General features: G+C 37.3%; 2 protein-coding genes across 11 annotated transcripts in view; one reads left to right on the forward strand and one right to left on the reverse strand.

Annotated features, from left to right (window-relative positions):
* The window catches only part of NSUN6 (NOP2/Sun RNA methyltransferase 6), a 62,696-nt gene extending 56,956 nt beyond the window's left edge, over nt 1-5,740 (forward strand). For all 3 annotated transcript variants that reach the window (XM_075997607.1, XM_075997609.1, XM_075997608.1), the window contains one exon: nt 1,340-5,740. The gene's annotated coding sequence lies outside the window, so the exon portion shown is untranslated. The remainder of the gene's footprint in view (nt 1-1,339) is intronic.
* CACNB2 (calcium voltage-gated channel auxiliary subunit beta 2) overlaps nt 1-13,661 on the reverse strand; it is a 316,986-nt gene that overhangs the window by 10,423 nt on the left and 292,902 nt on the right. For all 8 annotated transcript variants that reach the window (XM_012748652.3, XM_012748654.2, XM_012748651.2 and 5 more), the window contains one exon: nt 13,439-13,548. In XM_012748652.3, coding sequence (XP_012604106.1) covers nt 13,439-13,548 — 110 coding nt within the window. The remainder of the gene's footprint in view (nt 1-13,438; nt 13,549-13,661) is intronic.

A 13,661-nucleotide genomic window follows, 5' to 3' on the forward strand; every position in this document is an offset into this window, starting at 1 on the left:
TCTAGCATGAAATCACAAGGGGAAAAAGACATGAAAAATCTATAGTTTTAACAACAAAATAAACAGACAACCTACAGAATGGGAGTAAATATTCACAAATATGCATCTGACAAAGGACTAATACCAGAATCCACAAGGAACTCAAACTGAACAAGAAAAAAACCCGACTAAAAGTAAGCAAAGGACATGAACAGACGTTTTTTAAAAGATGATATACAAATGGCCAAAAACCATGAAAATGTTCAAGATCACTAATCAGAGAAATGCAAATTAAAACCACAGTGAAATACCATCTTACTCCAGTTAGAATGGCTGTCATTAAAAAGTCAAAACTAGTGCAGCCTCTATGGAAAACAGTATTGCGAGTCCTCAAAGAACTACACATAGATTTATGGCTTGATCTAGCAATCCCACTACTCGGTATCCACCCAAAGGAAAATAAGTCATTCTATCAAAAAGACACCTGCACTTGTATATTTATTGCAGCACTGTTCATAATAGCAAAGATGCGGAACTATCCTAAGTGCCCATTAACTCATGAGTGGATAGAGAAAATGTGCACACAGATATATACACACACACTATGGAATACTAGTCAGCAATAAAAAGGAACGAAATCATGTCTTTTACAGCAACATGGATGGAAACTGGAAGCCATTTACCTTACGTAACTCAGGAACAGAAAATCAAACGTCATGTATTCTCATAAGTAGGAGCTAAATTAGTACACATGGACGCAGAATGTGGAATAGACACGGAGACTTAGAAAAGCAGCAGGGTGGGAGAGGGGTGTGGGAAAAGACATTACTTGATACTGTGTACACTAACTAGTTGAGGGTTACACAAATAGCACAGCCTTCACTACTATGCAATATATCCATAAAATAAATCTGCACCTGTACCTTACAAATCAATTTTTTTAAAAGATGCTTACTAAAAACATCTATTAAGAGAGACTTAGGAGACCCATTAACCAAAATGTATGGACTTTATTTGGATCCTAATCCAGGCAAAATAGTAACTTATAATGCATAAATGAATAAACTTGATCAACTATGATGACTGGGATTTGTTTCCAAATAATCTACGGGTGTTTCAGGGGGAGGAAGGGGAAGACTATAAATGAAATAACATTGGTCATGAGTAGCCTATTGTTAAAACTGGGTGATGAGTACCTGGGGTTCCTTATAATACTTGCTTTATTTTCATATGTATTTGAATTTTGTTTTATTAACAGTTTTACAGATAAAAATGGAATTCTGATACTTCTTTTCATAATAATCTAAAATAGTACCACTACTATTATTTACTCTAACTTTTCTGTTTATTTTTGAGACAGGATCTCACTCTGTCACCTGGCCTGCAGTGCAGTAGTATCAAAGACCACAGCGACCTCAACCTCCTGTGCTCCAGCAGTTGTCCTGCCTCAGCCTCCCAAACAGCTAGGACTACAGGTGCATGCCACCTATACCTGGCTAATCTGTTGATCTTCAACTTTAATATAGTTACCACCTTGCTACTTCTTTGTGCCTATAAATGTTTACATGGCCACTGAACCCTGACATTCAAGTTCCAATCTAAATTAATATTTATTGTAAGCATTAAGAAATTTGATCACAAAGATTTTCATCTGTGTTAGTACCTATTCACATACTCACAGAATCCGATACCTTAAATGTAACTTTCTTTAAAAGGTTTGAGCACTGTATTTTTTTATTGTAAGTTTAACATATGTTCACTGAATAAAATCATAAGATAAACATGAAATAAAATAATCCATTATCTTATTACATATCCAGACGTTATTTCTATTAATATATAGGAGTACGTGTGTGTGTATATATACACATATCAATATCTTTCTAGTAGTCTTACACAAATGCTTTATACATTTTTAGTTAAGGGAAAAACAGATAATTTAAAAGATTTTAAAGTGGGCTTTCAGAATCCCAGTCTAATATTGCATTAGTAAATACAGCCTTAAGGAGCGATAACACAGTCAGATGAAAATACTTTTAACCGCCAAGTAAAAATGCCTTCGAAAAGACATGTATCCCTACCAGGAATTTTCCTTTGACAGAGTACATCATGCTCAGAATTTACTTCAAAAATGAAATGTCAAAGACTTTCCTGATGTTCATTTCTGAAACTGAAAGAAAAGACTGAGAGTCCATTTGGTCTTTTAAAATTGTCCTGACTGGTCAAAGAATGCAGCCCAGCATCTTGAAGATGGGACAAACCTTATTCACCTCCCCACATTTCACAGTTTTTTATATTCATTGAATTAAAATTAACTGAAAAATAACATTTTTCCTATGCTTTATATCTCTGATATCTATAAACAATACCCAGGAACAATCAGTGTTTTCTCCAAGAAGGAAGGGAAGTTAACTTATTTTGACGGAAGTTTCTGTAATTGAAAAATACTGTGCAAACAGAGATGGTGGTTATTTTCATCGTGGCTAGTGTTGAGGAACATCTGAGTGGTCAGTAAGAAATTAATAACACCCAGAGGCAGCTCTGGTATCAGTTACTTAATGCCAATGCTATTTTCATAATCACTAGGCACAAAACTCCTGATTTCAATTAGTTCCTGCCTTGTCTTAAGAAAACCTGTAAAGCCTTCTCTAATTACCTTTCCACAACCCAGTAAATTCTGCCTTTGAGTTCCCACTGCAAGGTAACACAGTGGCTTGGGGCAGAAACTAGGCATCGTCACTTCATAGAGCTATGTGATCGATGGATGATATGTTATACCTCTTGGAACCTAAGTATCTGTAAAATGGAAATCGGGACTAAATGAATCAACATGCAAAAGCTTCTGTCACAGAGCCTGGCCCATGGTAAGTACAGATGGCCCTTATTTCTGGATATGTAACAAGATTATTACAAACAGCGGTTTGACTTATGATTTTTTTCACTTTACAATGGTGTGAAAGTAATACACATTCAGTAGAAACTATACATCAAGTACCCATACAACCATTCTGTTTTTCACTTTCAGGATAGTATTCAATAAATTACATGACATATTCTACACTTTATTCCACAATAGACTTTGTGTTAGATGACTTTGTCCAACTGTAGGCTAATGTAAGTGTTCTGAGCACATTTAAGTTTAGGCTAAGCTATGATGTTCAGTAGGTTAAGTACATTAAATGCATTTAATTTGCAACTTAATGTGTTTGTCAGAACATGACCCTATTGTAAGTTGCAGATCATATGTACTTAACAAACCTCAAGTATGGCTTTGTATCTACCTCGGTTAGCACTTATCTCTATTTCAGTGGTGAGATTAAAAACTTGGAACAATATGAAATTATTTCTATTCTTTCCCTCAGCACAGTGCCTGCTACATACTTGGCACTGAGTGTGCTGAAAGAATGACTTACAAGGTTCTTAAAAATAAAGGCAAAAACTGCTGTTGTAGGAAAAAAATCATTAAATCTTAAAAACATGAGTAAATTTGGCAAGCGAATTTATTTACATGAAGTGAGGGTCTCCCTTTGGATGGAGACATTGCTATAGTTGGGCTATCAGGGCAATACAAGATAACTAAAATTGTGCTGATTTTTCAAGACAGACACAGCTACCCTGGTAATGGATATGTCAAAAGGAGGGAAGTAGTGAGATTCAAAAGATCAACTAGTCTGTAAATTCCACAGTTATTTCCAAGGCTATTATAAAGACAACTATCCTCAGCTTTTTATTCTCCATAAATTATTTTGTCTCTTCCTAGAAGATGGCAGATGTTCCAGTGATCCAATCAACATCACTGAAAAATGGCTCCGCCCAGTGAACAACACTCGTGGACTGATAGTCACAACACCTGGTTTCTAGCATTGGCTTTATATTTTAGCAGGTGCCTCACTCCATAGCCTTTCACATCCTGTGGTCCTCAAGTTCTTTATATTATATAGTGATGGGCTTGAACTAGACAGGTAGTTCTCAAACTTTGGCATACAATAGAGTCACCTGGTGGGCTTAAAATAGAGATGGTAGGGGCTGCTCCCAGAGTTTCTGATTCAGTAGATCAGGATGGGGCCTCAGTATTTTCATCCCTAACCAATGCCTCAGTCAATACTGATGTTATTGCTTTGAGGACCACACTTGGAGAACCACTGACCTATACTTTTATTTGCTCAATATTTTTTTTTACTTTCAGTACATAGTTTTTGCTATTATGTGGTACAATTATGTACCACAACCACATATTTGAATACAAATGCGTACAAAGAGGTACTAAATTGATTTGTCCCTGGAAAGTTGCTTGTGGTAAAACCAAACCACAATCTGAGGATATTACAAAGTTGGGCAGTTTAAAAAACTCTGTAGTATGTTCTTTCACAAAGCAGTAATTACCTACATTCATTACATTTTTTTTTAATGCACTTTTTTTTTTATTTCGGCATATTGTGGGGGTACAGATTTTAAGGTTTCAATAAATGCCCATTTCCCCCCCTCCCCCCAAAAGTCTGAGTCTCCATCATGACCATCCCCAGATGGTGCACATCTCACTCATTATGTATGTATATATACATTCATTACATTTTAACACTTGATTTTGAACTGGCAAATATCTGTATTGCCCTACTCACTACTATTTGGATTCAAGTACTGTATTTATAATCATACTATGTTCCTCATTTGCATTCTCCAAGTCTGAACAGTACAAATAGCCAATGTAAACATTTTAAATTATGATTCTTAATCAGTATCATAACTAAGGAAAAAGGACTTTTCTGAGCCTTTATGAAGCCATCCATACATGCAAAGAAGTCTTGTACCACTCCAAATATGTGAGGATGTACTTAAAGCTTCAAAATCTTCAAAGGGTTTATTTTTTCCCTCTTATACAATGGTTCATTAGCATAGTTAACTCTAGAAGCAACATGATATACTTTCGTTTATGCAACCAAACAGGGGTTTATCCTACTCCTTGGGAAACACAGCTTCTCTCTCAGAGTTTTGGGCATCTGAGGGCCCCTGTGGCCACTGTTGTTTCTGCCAAGAGACCTCTTTCCTGTTCCTGGAACCTGAACTGAGTATCTTGGACTTTTTTGGTGCCTATGCAAATACCCACTTCCAGATTCCTCCTGGTTGCAAGAATCCAGTATAGGATCCCAGAGTGAAAAAAACCTGCAAGCTCATCATCAGTTCAAATTCTGGTCATTTTCTCTCATCTGCCTGCTATGATTTATTTTTCAGAGTCTTCAAATAACCTTTTTTTGCATTCTGTCCAGGTTTTGTAGCTGTTGCCAGTGGGAGAGACTCCACAGGGTGGAATGTACTTACTCCATCTTACCTGGAATGGAACTCCCTCAGTTACATTTTTAAGAACTTACAAGATCTACTATAAAAGGTAAAACAGGCTGTAGTTACCGACCATAAATAACTAAAATAAAATACAACACATGAGGAAAGAGGAAAGCTGAATAAAACAAAATATAGAAAAGGACAGCAGGTAGATCATTTCAGAAAATTAACTACACTGGTTAAATCCCCCTGTTTATACAGGTTTTTGGAGAATTAAAAAAATCCATATGCTGCTTATAAGAAATAAGCCACAAAATTGCACAGAAAGTTTAAAAATATAGACAATAACCACAAACATATGCAAATTACAAAAAATGAGGCAAATGCTATTTTTAAAAAGTAGAGGAAGCTTGTAATAGCATATAAAGTCAAATTTAAGATAAAACATGATACAAAAATTTTGTTATATCCAAATATAAAATATTGATATAAAGGCTCACAATTTTGTTATAATAGCACTGGAATATGTCAGCTAAAATTACTGATCAAGTATGAATTTCTCATTACACTTGTAATAGCTTTAATCATATTGTGACAGATAAGTTTAAAAAAAAGGTTACAAAGACTCTGAATAATATAATTAATAAATTATATTAATAGTGATTTAATAGAAGTTAAATGTAAACTTAATAACAGTCTACATATAAAGGAAAAAAATATCCAACCACTTGAGGAATTCAAATCCACATTACAAAATAAAAATGGTTTAGCCCAGTGGTGTTCAAAGTAGGGTCCTGGAACCAGCAGCATTAGTATCTCCTAGAAATGTGCTAGAAACACGGATTCCCAGGCCACATCCCAGACTTGCTGAATCAGAAACCCTGAGAGTGAGGCCCAGCACTCTGTGTTTCAACATGCTTTCTGTGGAGTTCAATGCAAGCTCGTTTGTAAAACCACTGTCCCAAGGATTAAATGAGATTTTTTTTTAAAGTGCTTTATCCAAGTACACCCTGCTGTTACTATGAGAATAATGAGTATTTTCAGAATAGAATAAAAGTTTCTGAAATGGATTACCGAGGAAGCATCTTCATTAAAGCAGCAATTTTTTTAAAAGTACGATCTCCAAGAACTTGTTAGAAATGCAAATTCTCATACTTCATCCCACACTTACTAAATAAGAACCTTTGGGGTTGGGACAAGCAATCTGTGTTTTAACATACCCTCTAGGTGATTCTGATATAGGCTAGAGTTTGAGAATCACAGATGTGAAGAAAAAGAAAAGCAGCAATGACAACTCCATGTAACAATACTCATGGAAAGCACACAGTGCTGTCTCGTTTCAGATCCAGATTTATATATTATACACTTTACTCTTTGAATAAGAAATAGAAGAATTACATAAACTATGCACAGTATTTGAAAAATCAGAATTGACACTGCTAATACTTCTTGTTCCCATGAAAGGGAAAAGAAAAAAGAAAACTACCAATAATAGCAGCCATCATGGACTTATCTCCTATCACTATGTGTCAATACATTCTATCCACATCACAATCCTAAGGATACATTCCAATATTTTCACCATTTTAAGGATGGAAAGTAGAAAGACTATGTAATCTGCTAGCTTAAAATCAATAAGAAGGATAACAAAGACCTGAGAAAAGCAAGAAGAATAAATATAAAAGCAAAATTTTAAAAATAGAGTATGGGAGCCTTTAGTACCACAAATAATCTTAGTAACATATATACATAAACTTACATACCTAGAGTATGACAGTATCAGTTTTGCACAAAGCTCCAATTTTAAATGTTTCCCATCCTGTAGGGTCCACATAACATTCTTAACACATGTCATTTAACATGTGATATAGGGGATTGGGTGTTCTCTGATCATTCTCCTGCCTGGTTTTCTTTTTCAAATCATCTATGCCCTTACACTACCATAAAAAAAACTAAAAATTCCACACGAGTAGAGTTTATATGAAAAAAAAAACAAAAAACAAAAAAAAAAACCTAAAAATCCTTATGCTGTACAATTAGTGCATGTGTCATTCATGCATTCCTCTTCTTTAGCAATATTAGAAAAGGTTTTTGCACACTGACTCTCCTAGGAATCTGGATGACACATTCGGCCAGTCTGTATCACCAATTCCCTGGGCTCTGGGCCCATGGCCACCTTCCACGGGGTCCAGGTTCTCGTCCCTCTGACCCTCCCTGCTCCCTCTATTTGAGTAGAGCCCTAAGTCAGAGATGGAAATGCCCCATCAGGAAAGTCAGTGGGTGTTGCCAGTCTTTATCTTGCTTGACCTCTAGCATTTGGATCACTGAAACACATGCCCTCCTGACTGTGCTACTTCTCTCTGGAAGTTTTCCCTGTGCAGCTGTTATTTCTTGTTCTTTCTCAAGAGCCTACTTTCCCTGCCTACCCTGTAAATACTCGTGCTTGTTGGGGGTCTGGGCTTGTCCTAGCCTTCTTATTCTCAATTCTCTGAGTACATGTATAAACTAATGGCTTCCAAATATAAAGTACAGTCCATAGTTATTCACAGATTCTGTATTTATGAATTCATGCACTTGCTAAAATTTATCTATAACTGCAAAAGCAATATTCATGGCAGTTTGGCAATCATTTGTGGACGTACAGAGTAGCAAAAATTTGAGTCACCCAATGTGCATGTTCCTAGCTGAGGCTGAGCAAAGCAATACCCTGCCTTCTTGTTACAGCTCTTAGACTGTAAACAAGTGTTCTTTTCATGGTCTATTTAGTGACACATATTTTGCATTTTTGCACTTTTGAATTGATGATTTCACTGTTTAAAATGGTCCCCAAGCATAATGCTACAATGCTGTGTAGTGTTCCTAAGCACAAGACTGATGGATGTGCCTTATTAGAGAGTACATGTGTCAGATGAACTTCATTCAGGGATGAGTTATAGTGCAGTTGCCTGTGAATTCAGTATTAACGAATCAATAATATATATTAAATAAGGTGTCTTTAAATGGAAAGGCACATAAACCATGGTTATGTATTGATCAGTTGATGAAAATGTGACCCCTACATTTTCTCTAGGAACAATGGGTCAGTATTTGCTAATTCAGCATTTGTGTGATTTTATAGAACATAATTACTGTGAATAATGAGAATTAACTTAAGCCTTGCCCTCTGTTTTGTTCCAGATCTATATATACAACTACTGCTATTTATCTGAATGCTCCACAACACTGCAAATTCGCTGTATCCACAACTGATGTCATCACTTCCTTATCCCCCTCCACAGTCCACTGCCTCATCCTGAACCCCTTATTCCTAGAACACCACTATCCATCACCCAGTTCCTTAAAGTGAAAACAGAAACCATCCTGGATTTTCCTCCTTCATATTCCACATTTAATAGATTATCAAATCCTGACACTCCTACTCTTTCATCTCTGGATTCTTCCTTCTCCTCATGCCCTCTAACACTCTCTTGCCTCCAACTCTCTTATTCTTCTATTTTTTTAAATATTTTTAATTTTTTTTTTCTTGAGACAGAGTCTCACTTTGTTGCCCAGGCTAGAGTGAGTGCTGTGGCGTCAGCCTAGCTCACAGCAACCTCAAACTCCTGGGCTCCAGCAATCCTTCTGCCTCAGCCTCCTGAGTAGCTGGGATTATAGGCATGCGCCACCATGTCCGGCTAATTTTTTCCATATATATTAGTTGGCCAATTAATTTCTTTCTATTTATAGTAGAGACAGGGTCTCGCTCTTGCTCAGGCTGGTTTCGAACTCCTGACCTCGAGCAATCCGCCCACCTCGGCCTCCCAGAGAGCTAGGATTACAGGCGTGAGCCACTGGGCCCGGCCTAATTTTTTTTTTTAAATTTCAGACTATTTTAGGGGTACAGATGTTTTGGCTACATTGATTGCTTTTGTACTGCTTGAATCAAAGTTGTAAGTGTGCCCATCATCCAGATAGTGTGCATTGTACCTGTTAGGTATGATTTCACCCATCCCCTCCTACTCCCACACCACCTCTGCGTGATTTCCACTGAGTGCTGATCAGTTAGTTTCCACTTTAATAGTGTGGTGTTGGTTTTTCCATTCTTGTGATACTTCACTTTGGAGGATAGTCTCCAGTTCCGTCCAGATTGTTAGAAAAGGTATTGTCATTTTTTTTATGACTGAGTAGTATTATACTCCATGGTTACATGCACTATATTTTGTTGATCCACTCATGAGTTGATAGACATTTGGGTTGATTCCACATCTTTGCTATTGTGCTGCAATAAACATTAATTCATCCTTTTATGGCTGAGTAGTATTCCATGGTATACATATGCCACATTTTATTAATCCACTCCTGAATTGGTGGGCATGTGGATTGATTCCACCTCTTTGCAATTGTGAACTGTGCTTCAGTAAACATTCTAGTGCAAGTGTCATTTTGCTAAAATAGCTTTTTTTCCCTTTGGGTAAAAAATACCCAGTAGAGGGATTGCTGGATTAAATGGTAGTTCTACTTTTAGTTCTTTGAGGACTCTCCATACTGTTTTCCACAGAGGTTGCACTAGTTTGCAGTCCCACAAAGAGCGTGTAAGTGTTCCTATCTCTCATATCCACTCCAGCATCTATTGTTTTGGTGCTTTTTGATAAAAGCCACTCTCAGTGGGGTTATCTCATTGATAGACCAATGGAACAGAGAATCCATATATAAAACCATCTACATATTGCCATCTGATCTTTGACAAAGTGAACAGCAACATACACTGGGCAAAAGAATCCCTGTTCAATAAATGGTGCTGGGAAAAATGCAGAAGATTGAAACTCTTTCTTACTCTCTAACATGAATGATGACAGCAGCCTCGTAAGTGATCTCCCTGCCCAAGTCTCACCCCCTTTGCCCTGCTGCCACATGGATTCTTCTGAAGTCACAAGCCTTATTATGTGCCTGGGATTCTGCACAGAGGCTGTCATTTCTCTCATAATCTGCTTCAGCAGATTCCTAATGTGTTCCTCACTTCTCTCATGCCCCATTCCATCCTCTCCTCCATAGTGCTGTGATTCTGCTAAGACATAAGTCACACCTCATCATGGCTGCACTCCTACAGCTCCCTGTTCCATCCACAACAAAAGGCAAAATCTTTCCATGTCTACTAAGCCCTGCACAATCAGGCCCGCCGCAGTCTCTCTGACCTCCCGGCTCACCCCCTGCAGTCACACTGGCCTCCTTGCCATTTCTCGGACACTTCAAGACACACTCCTGCCTCAGGGTCTTCGCACTGCCCTGAGCACCTGAGGACACAGTTTCCTCTGCCCGGGACACTCTTCTAAGGTAGCTGCAAGGCGATAGAGCTCACCACAGAAATCATCCTGCTAAAATGTCGCTTCCTCAGAGATGCCTTCCCTGTATGAAATCACACCCTCCTCCCCAGCTTATGCTCTACTCCCAGCCTGCTGTTGCTTTCGGGACGCATCGACCACCCACCGACTATCTGTAACTGTCTATGTTTTACATCTATGCGTTTCTGTGCATGTCTTCCCTGTGAAACAAAACTATGAGGGGGGAAGAAAACTATGAGAAGGAAGACTTTGTGTCATTCACTTCTGTGCCCCTGCCACTTAGAATAATGCCTAGCACATGGCAGCACTCAAATAGTTGTTAAATGAGCACCTCAATCAATGAACACCTCTGCACATGTATCCCTAATGCCTCAAAAATAAGCTACAAACTCCTTAATTTCTTATCCCTGCCTATCTGCTGTCATGGTCCATCTCTCTCTTTTTTGAACCATGTATTTCAGCCAAAGTGAAGCAGATGTGTTTTCCAGAATCCTCTCGTAGCTTCCACTCTCAGATCACTATCATGCTGTCCCCACCCCACCCCTTACCCTTTTTTTCGTGGCTAAATCTGATCACGGTTCAAGTCTCAGCTCAGGACCAGCTCCTGGGAAGAGCCTTTCCCCAAGGCCTACACATGCTGCCAGAGCATTAGCTCTTTGGCAGTCAGTTCAATGCTGGACCACTTTGCTCATCACCTTTCAATGGGCTCTTAATTTATGACTACACCAAGCTCCTTGGTGACAGGGGCTTCATCTAATCCATCTTTCCCAGGATTTATCGTGATAAATCATGAATGTCATGCTACATGCTCAATAAAATATGTGGAGTGGAAGAGTCATTTAAAAATAACGTATATTTTTGTGAGAGGTGAAAGGTTCAGATCCTATTTCATTCTTCTACATTTGGCTATCCAATTTTCCCATCAGCATTTATTGAATAGGGATCTTTTTCCCAGTGTATGTTTCTGTCTGCTTTGTCAAAGATTAGATGGTAATAGAATGGTTTTAAATTTGAGTTTTCTCTGTTCTGTTCCATTGGTCTATGTTGCTGTTTTTGAGCCAGTTACCATGCTGTTTTGGTGACTATAACCTTGCAGTATAGCTTTTAGTTTGCTCTTTTTGCTTAAGGTTGCTTTGGCTATACGGAGTCTTCTCTGGTTCCATATGAAGCATAGAATTATTTTTCATAGATCTGTGAAAAATGTTGTTGGTATTTTAATAGGGATTGCATTGATGTGGTATATGTACATCATGGAGTACTACTCAGCCATAAAAAAACCTGGTGAACTAATCTTGTATTAACCTGGATGGAACTGGAGCCCATTCTTCTAAGTGAAGTATCACAAGAATGGAAAACCAAGCACCACATGTATTCACCATTAAATTGGTACTAATCAATCAACACTTATATACACATATGGAAGTAACATTCATCAGGGATTGGGAAGGTGGGGAGAGAAGGGGATGGGTAAATTCACACCTAATGAGTGCAGTACATGCTGTCTGGGGTATGGGGATGCTTATAGCTTTGACTTGGGTGGTACAAAGGCAATTTATGTGACCAAAGCATTTCTACCTCCCTATATTCTGAAAGAAAAAAAGAAAAAAGTTATAAAAATAATGAATAGTTGGTAGTTACAAAAAGCCTCGGTAATCTAAATAAATCTTTTATGTCACTGATTCAGTTGATGAGTCCAAATTACCTGACTTTGTTAATCAGTTGAATATACTAAAGAAATAATTTTATAATAATTCCCGTGAGCATCAAATAATGTTTGTTAAGAGTTTTAAGTGTCACAGAAGATAAGGACATAAAAAAATTGCTGTAGCACAATAGATGATCACACTTCCCCCCCTAATAAATTTCTAAACCTGTTACTGAAGTTTCATTAATGAGGAGTTGTTAGGTAAGAAACAAAATTTAGTTCTTTAAAATATCATACTCATTACTAATAAAGTTTATTATTTCTAGTAGCTTTTCTATTACTTATAGAATGATTCTTCAGAGTAAACTAAAAACTCCTATATTAAAAATGAGCCTTCCCAAAATTTATATATTTACATATAAATATTAATAGAAATTAACTAAGCTCAAAGATCTTACATAACAGTCCTCAGAAAATTTACTTTATAAAGACAGAAACTTAACAATCCTGTGAGTCACATGTGTAACAGTGATTAACCTAAAACTCCAAGCACATGCCAAAGAGAAGAATAGCTGAAGGGTCTCAATTTGACCAAATCAGTACATGTTAATATACAGTATCCAAACACCACCCTATAAACATGTTCACTAAAATCCCTACACTGTTTTTACAAATAAAACAAAAATGTTGACAATGGAAAATAGCCAGGAATTGACGTGATCCTTTATCAATCTCAACATACACACACAAACTACATCATCCTGAATTTCAGTATTAATATAATTCAAGTATTAAGGGGTACTTGGGATAATAGCCATCATGTATGGAGTACATACCATGTTTAATCCGTACAATAATTCAACAAGGTAGTTATTATCTTTTTTAAAATGAGGAAACAGCCTTCAAGAGATGAATAAAATTGCTTATGGTAACACTGATGCACAGCTGACAGATTTTAGAGTCTGGAGACACCAAAGCTCACATTAGCGAAAACAAACCACAACGGTAATGTTGACAGCATGTGGAATTTTTAACTTGAAACTATCATAACAAACCCTTCCACGCCATGAAATCATTAAGACTGTAGCACCAGCTACTGGGAACACATGTTTTTTTTTAATACACTGTGACACATGGAATTACCATCTTATTAGATCTTCTCATTGTCACCTTCAGAAGAGGAGTGTTAAAATAGCTTAAGATCGTTGTGCAGACTTACCTAAGCTTGACCTTGTGTTGGATCTTTCTATTATTGCATGCTTACTGGGATTGTTTAATACTGAGCGTTTGGCAAGCGAGATATCAGCAGTGACCCTTGTGATGGATATCCTGTGGAGAAAAAGGAACAGACAATCCTAAGGTCATTAATCAAAGGAGGAAGTACATGACCCAAGCAAATATAAGTATGAAATATATATAGTGACCATATTTCCACACCATAT

Source organism: Microcebus murinus, chromosome 25 (assembly GCF_040939455.1).
Source record: "Microcebus murinus isolate Inina chromosome 25, M.murinus_Inina_mat1.0, whole genome shotgun sequence".
Taxonomy (NCBI): Eukaryota; Metazoa; Chordata; class Mammalia; order Primates; family Cheirogaleidae; genus Microcebus; species Microcebus murinus.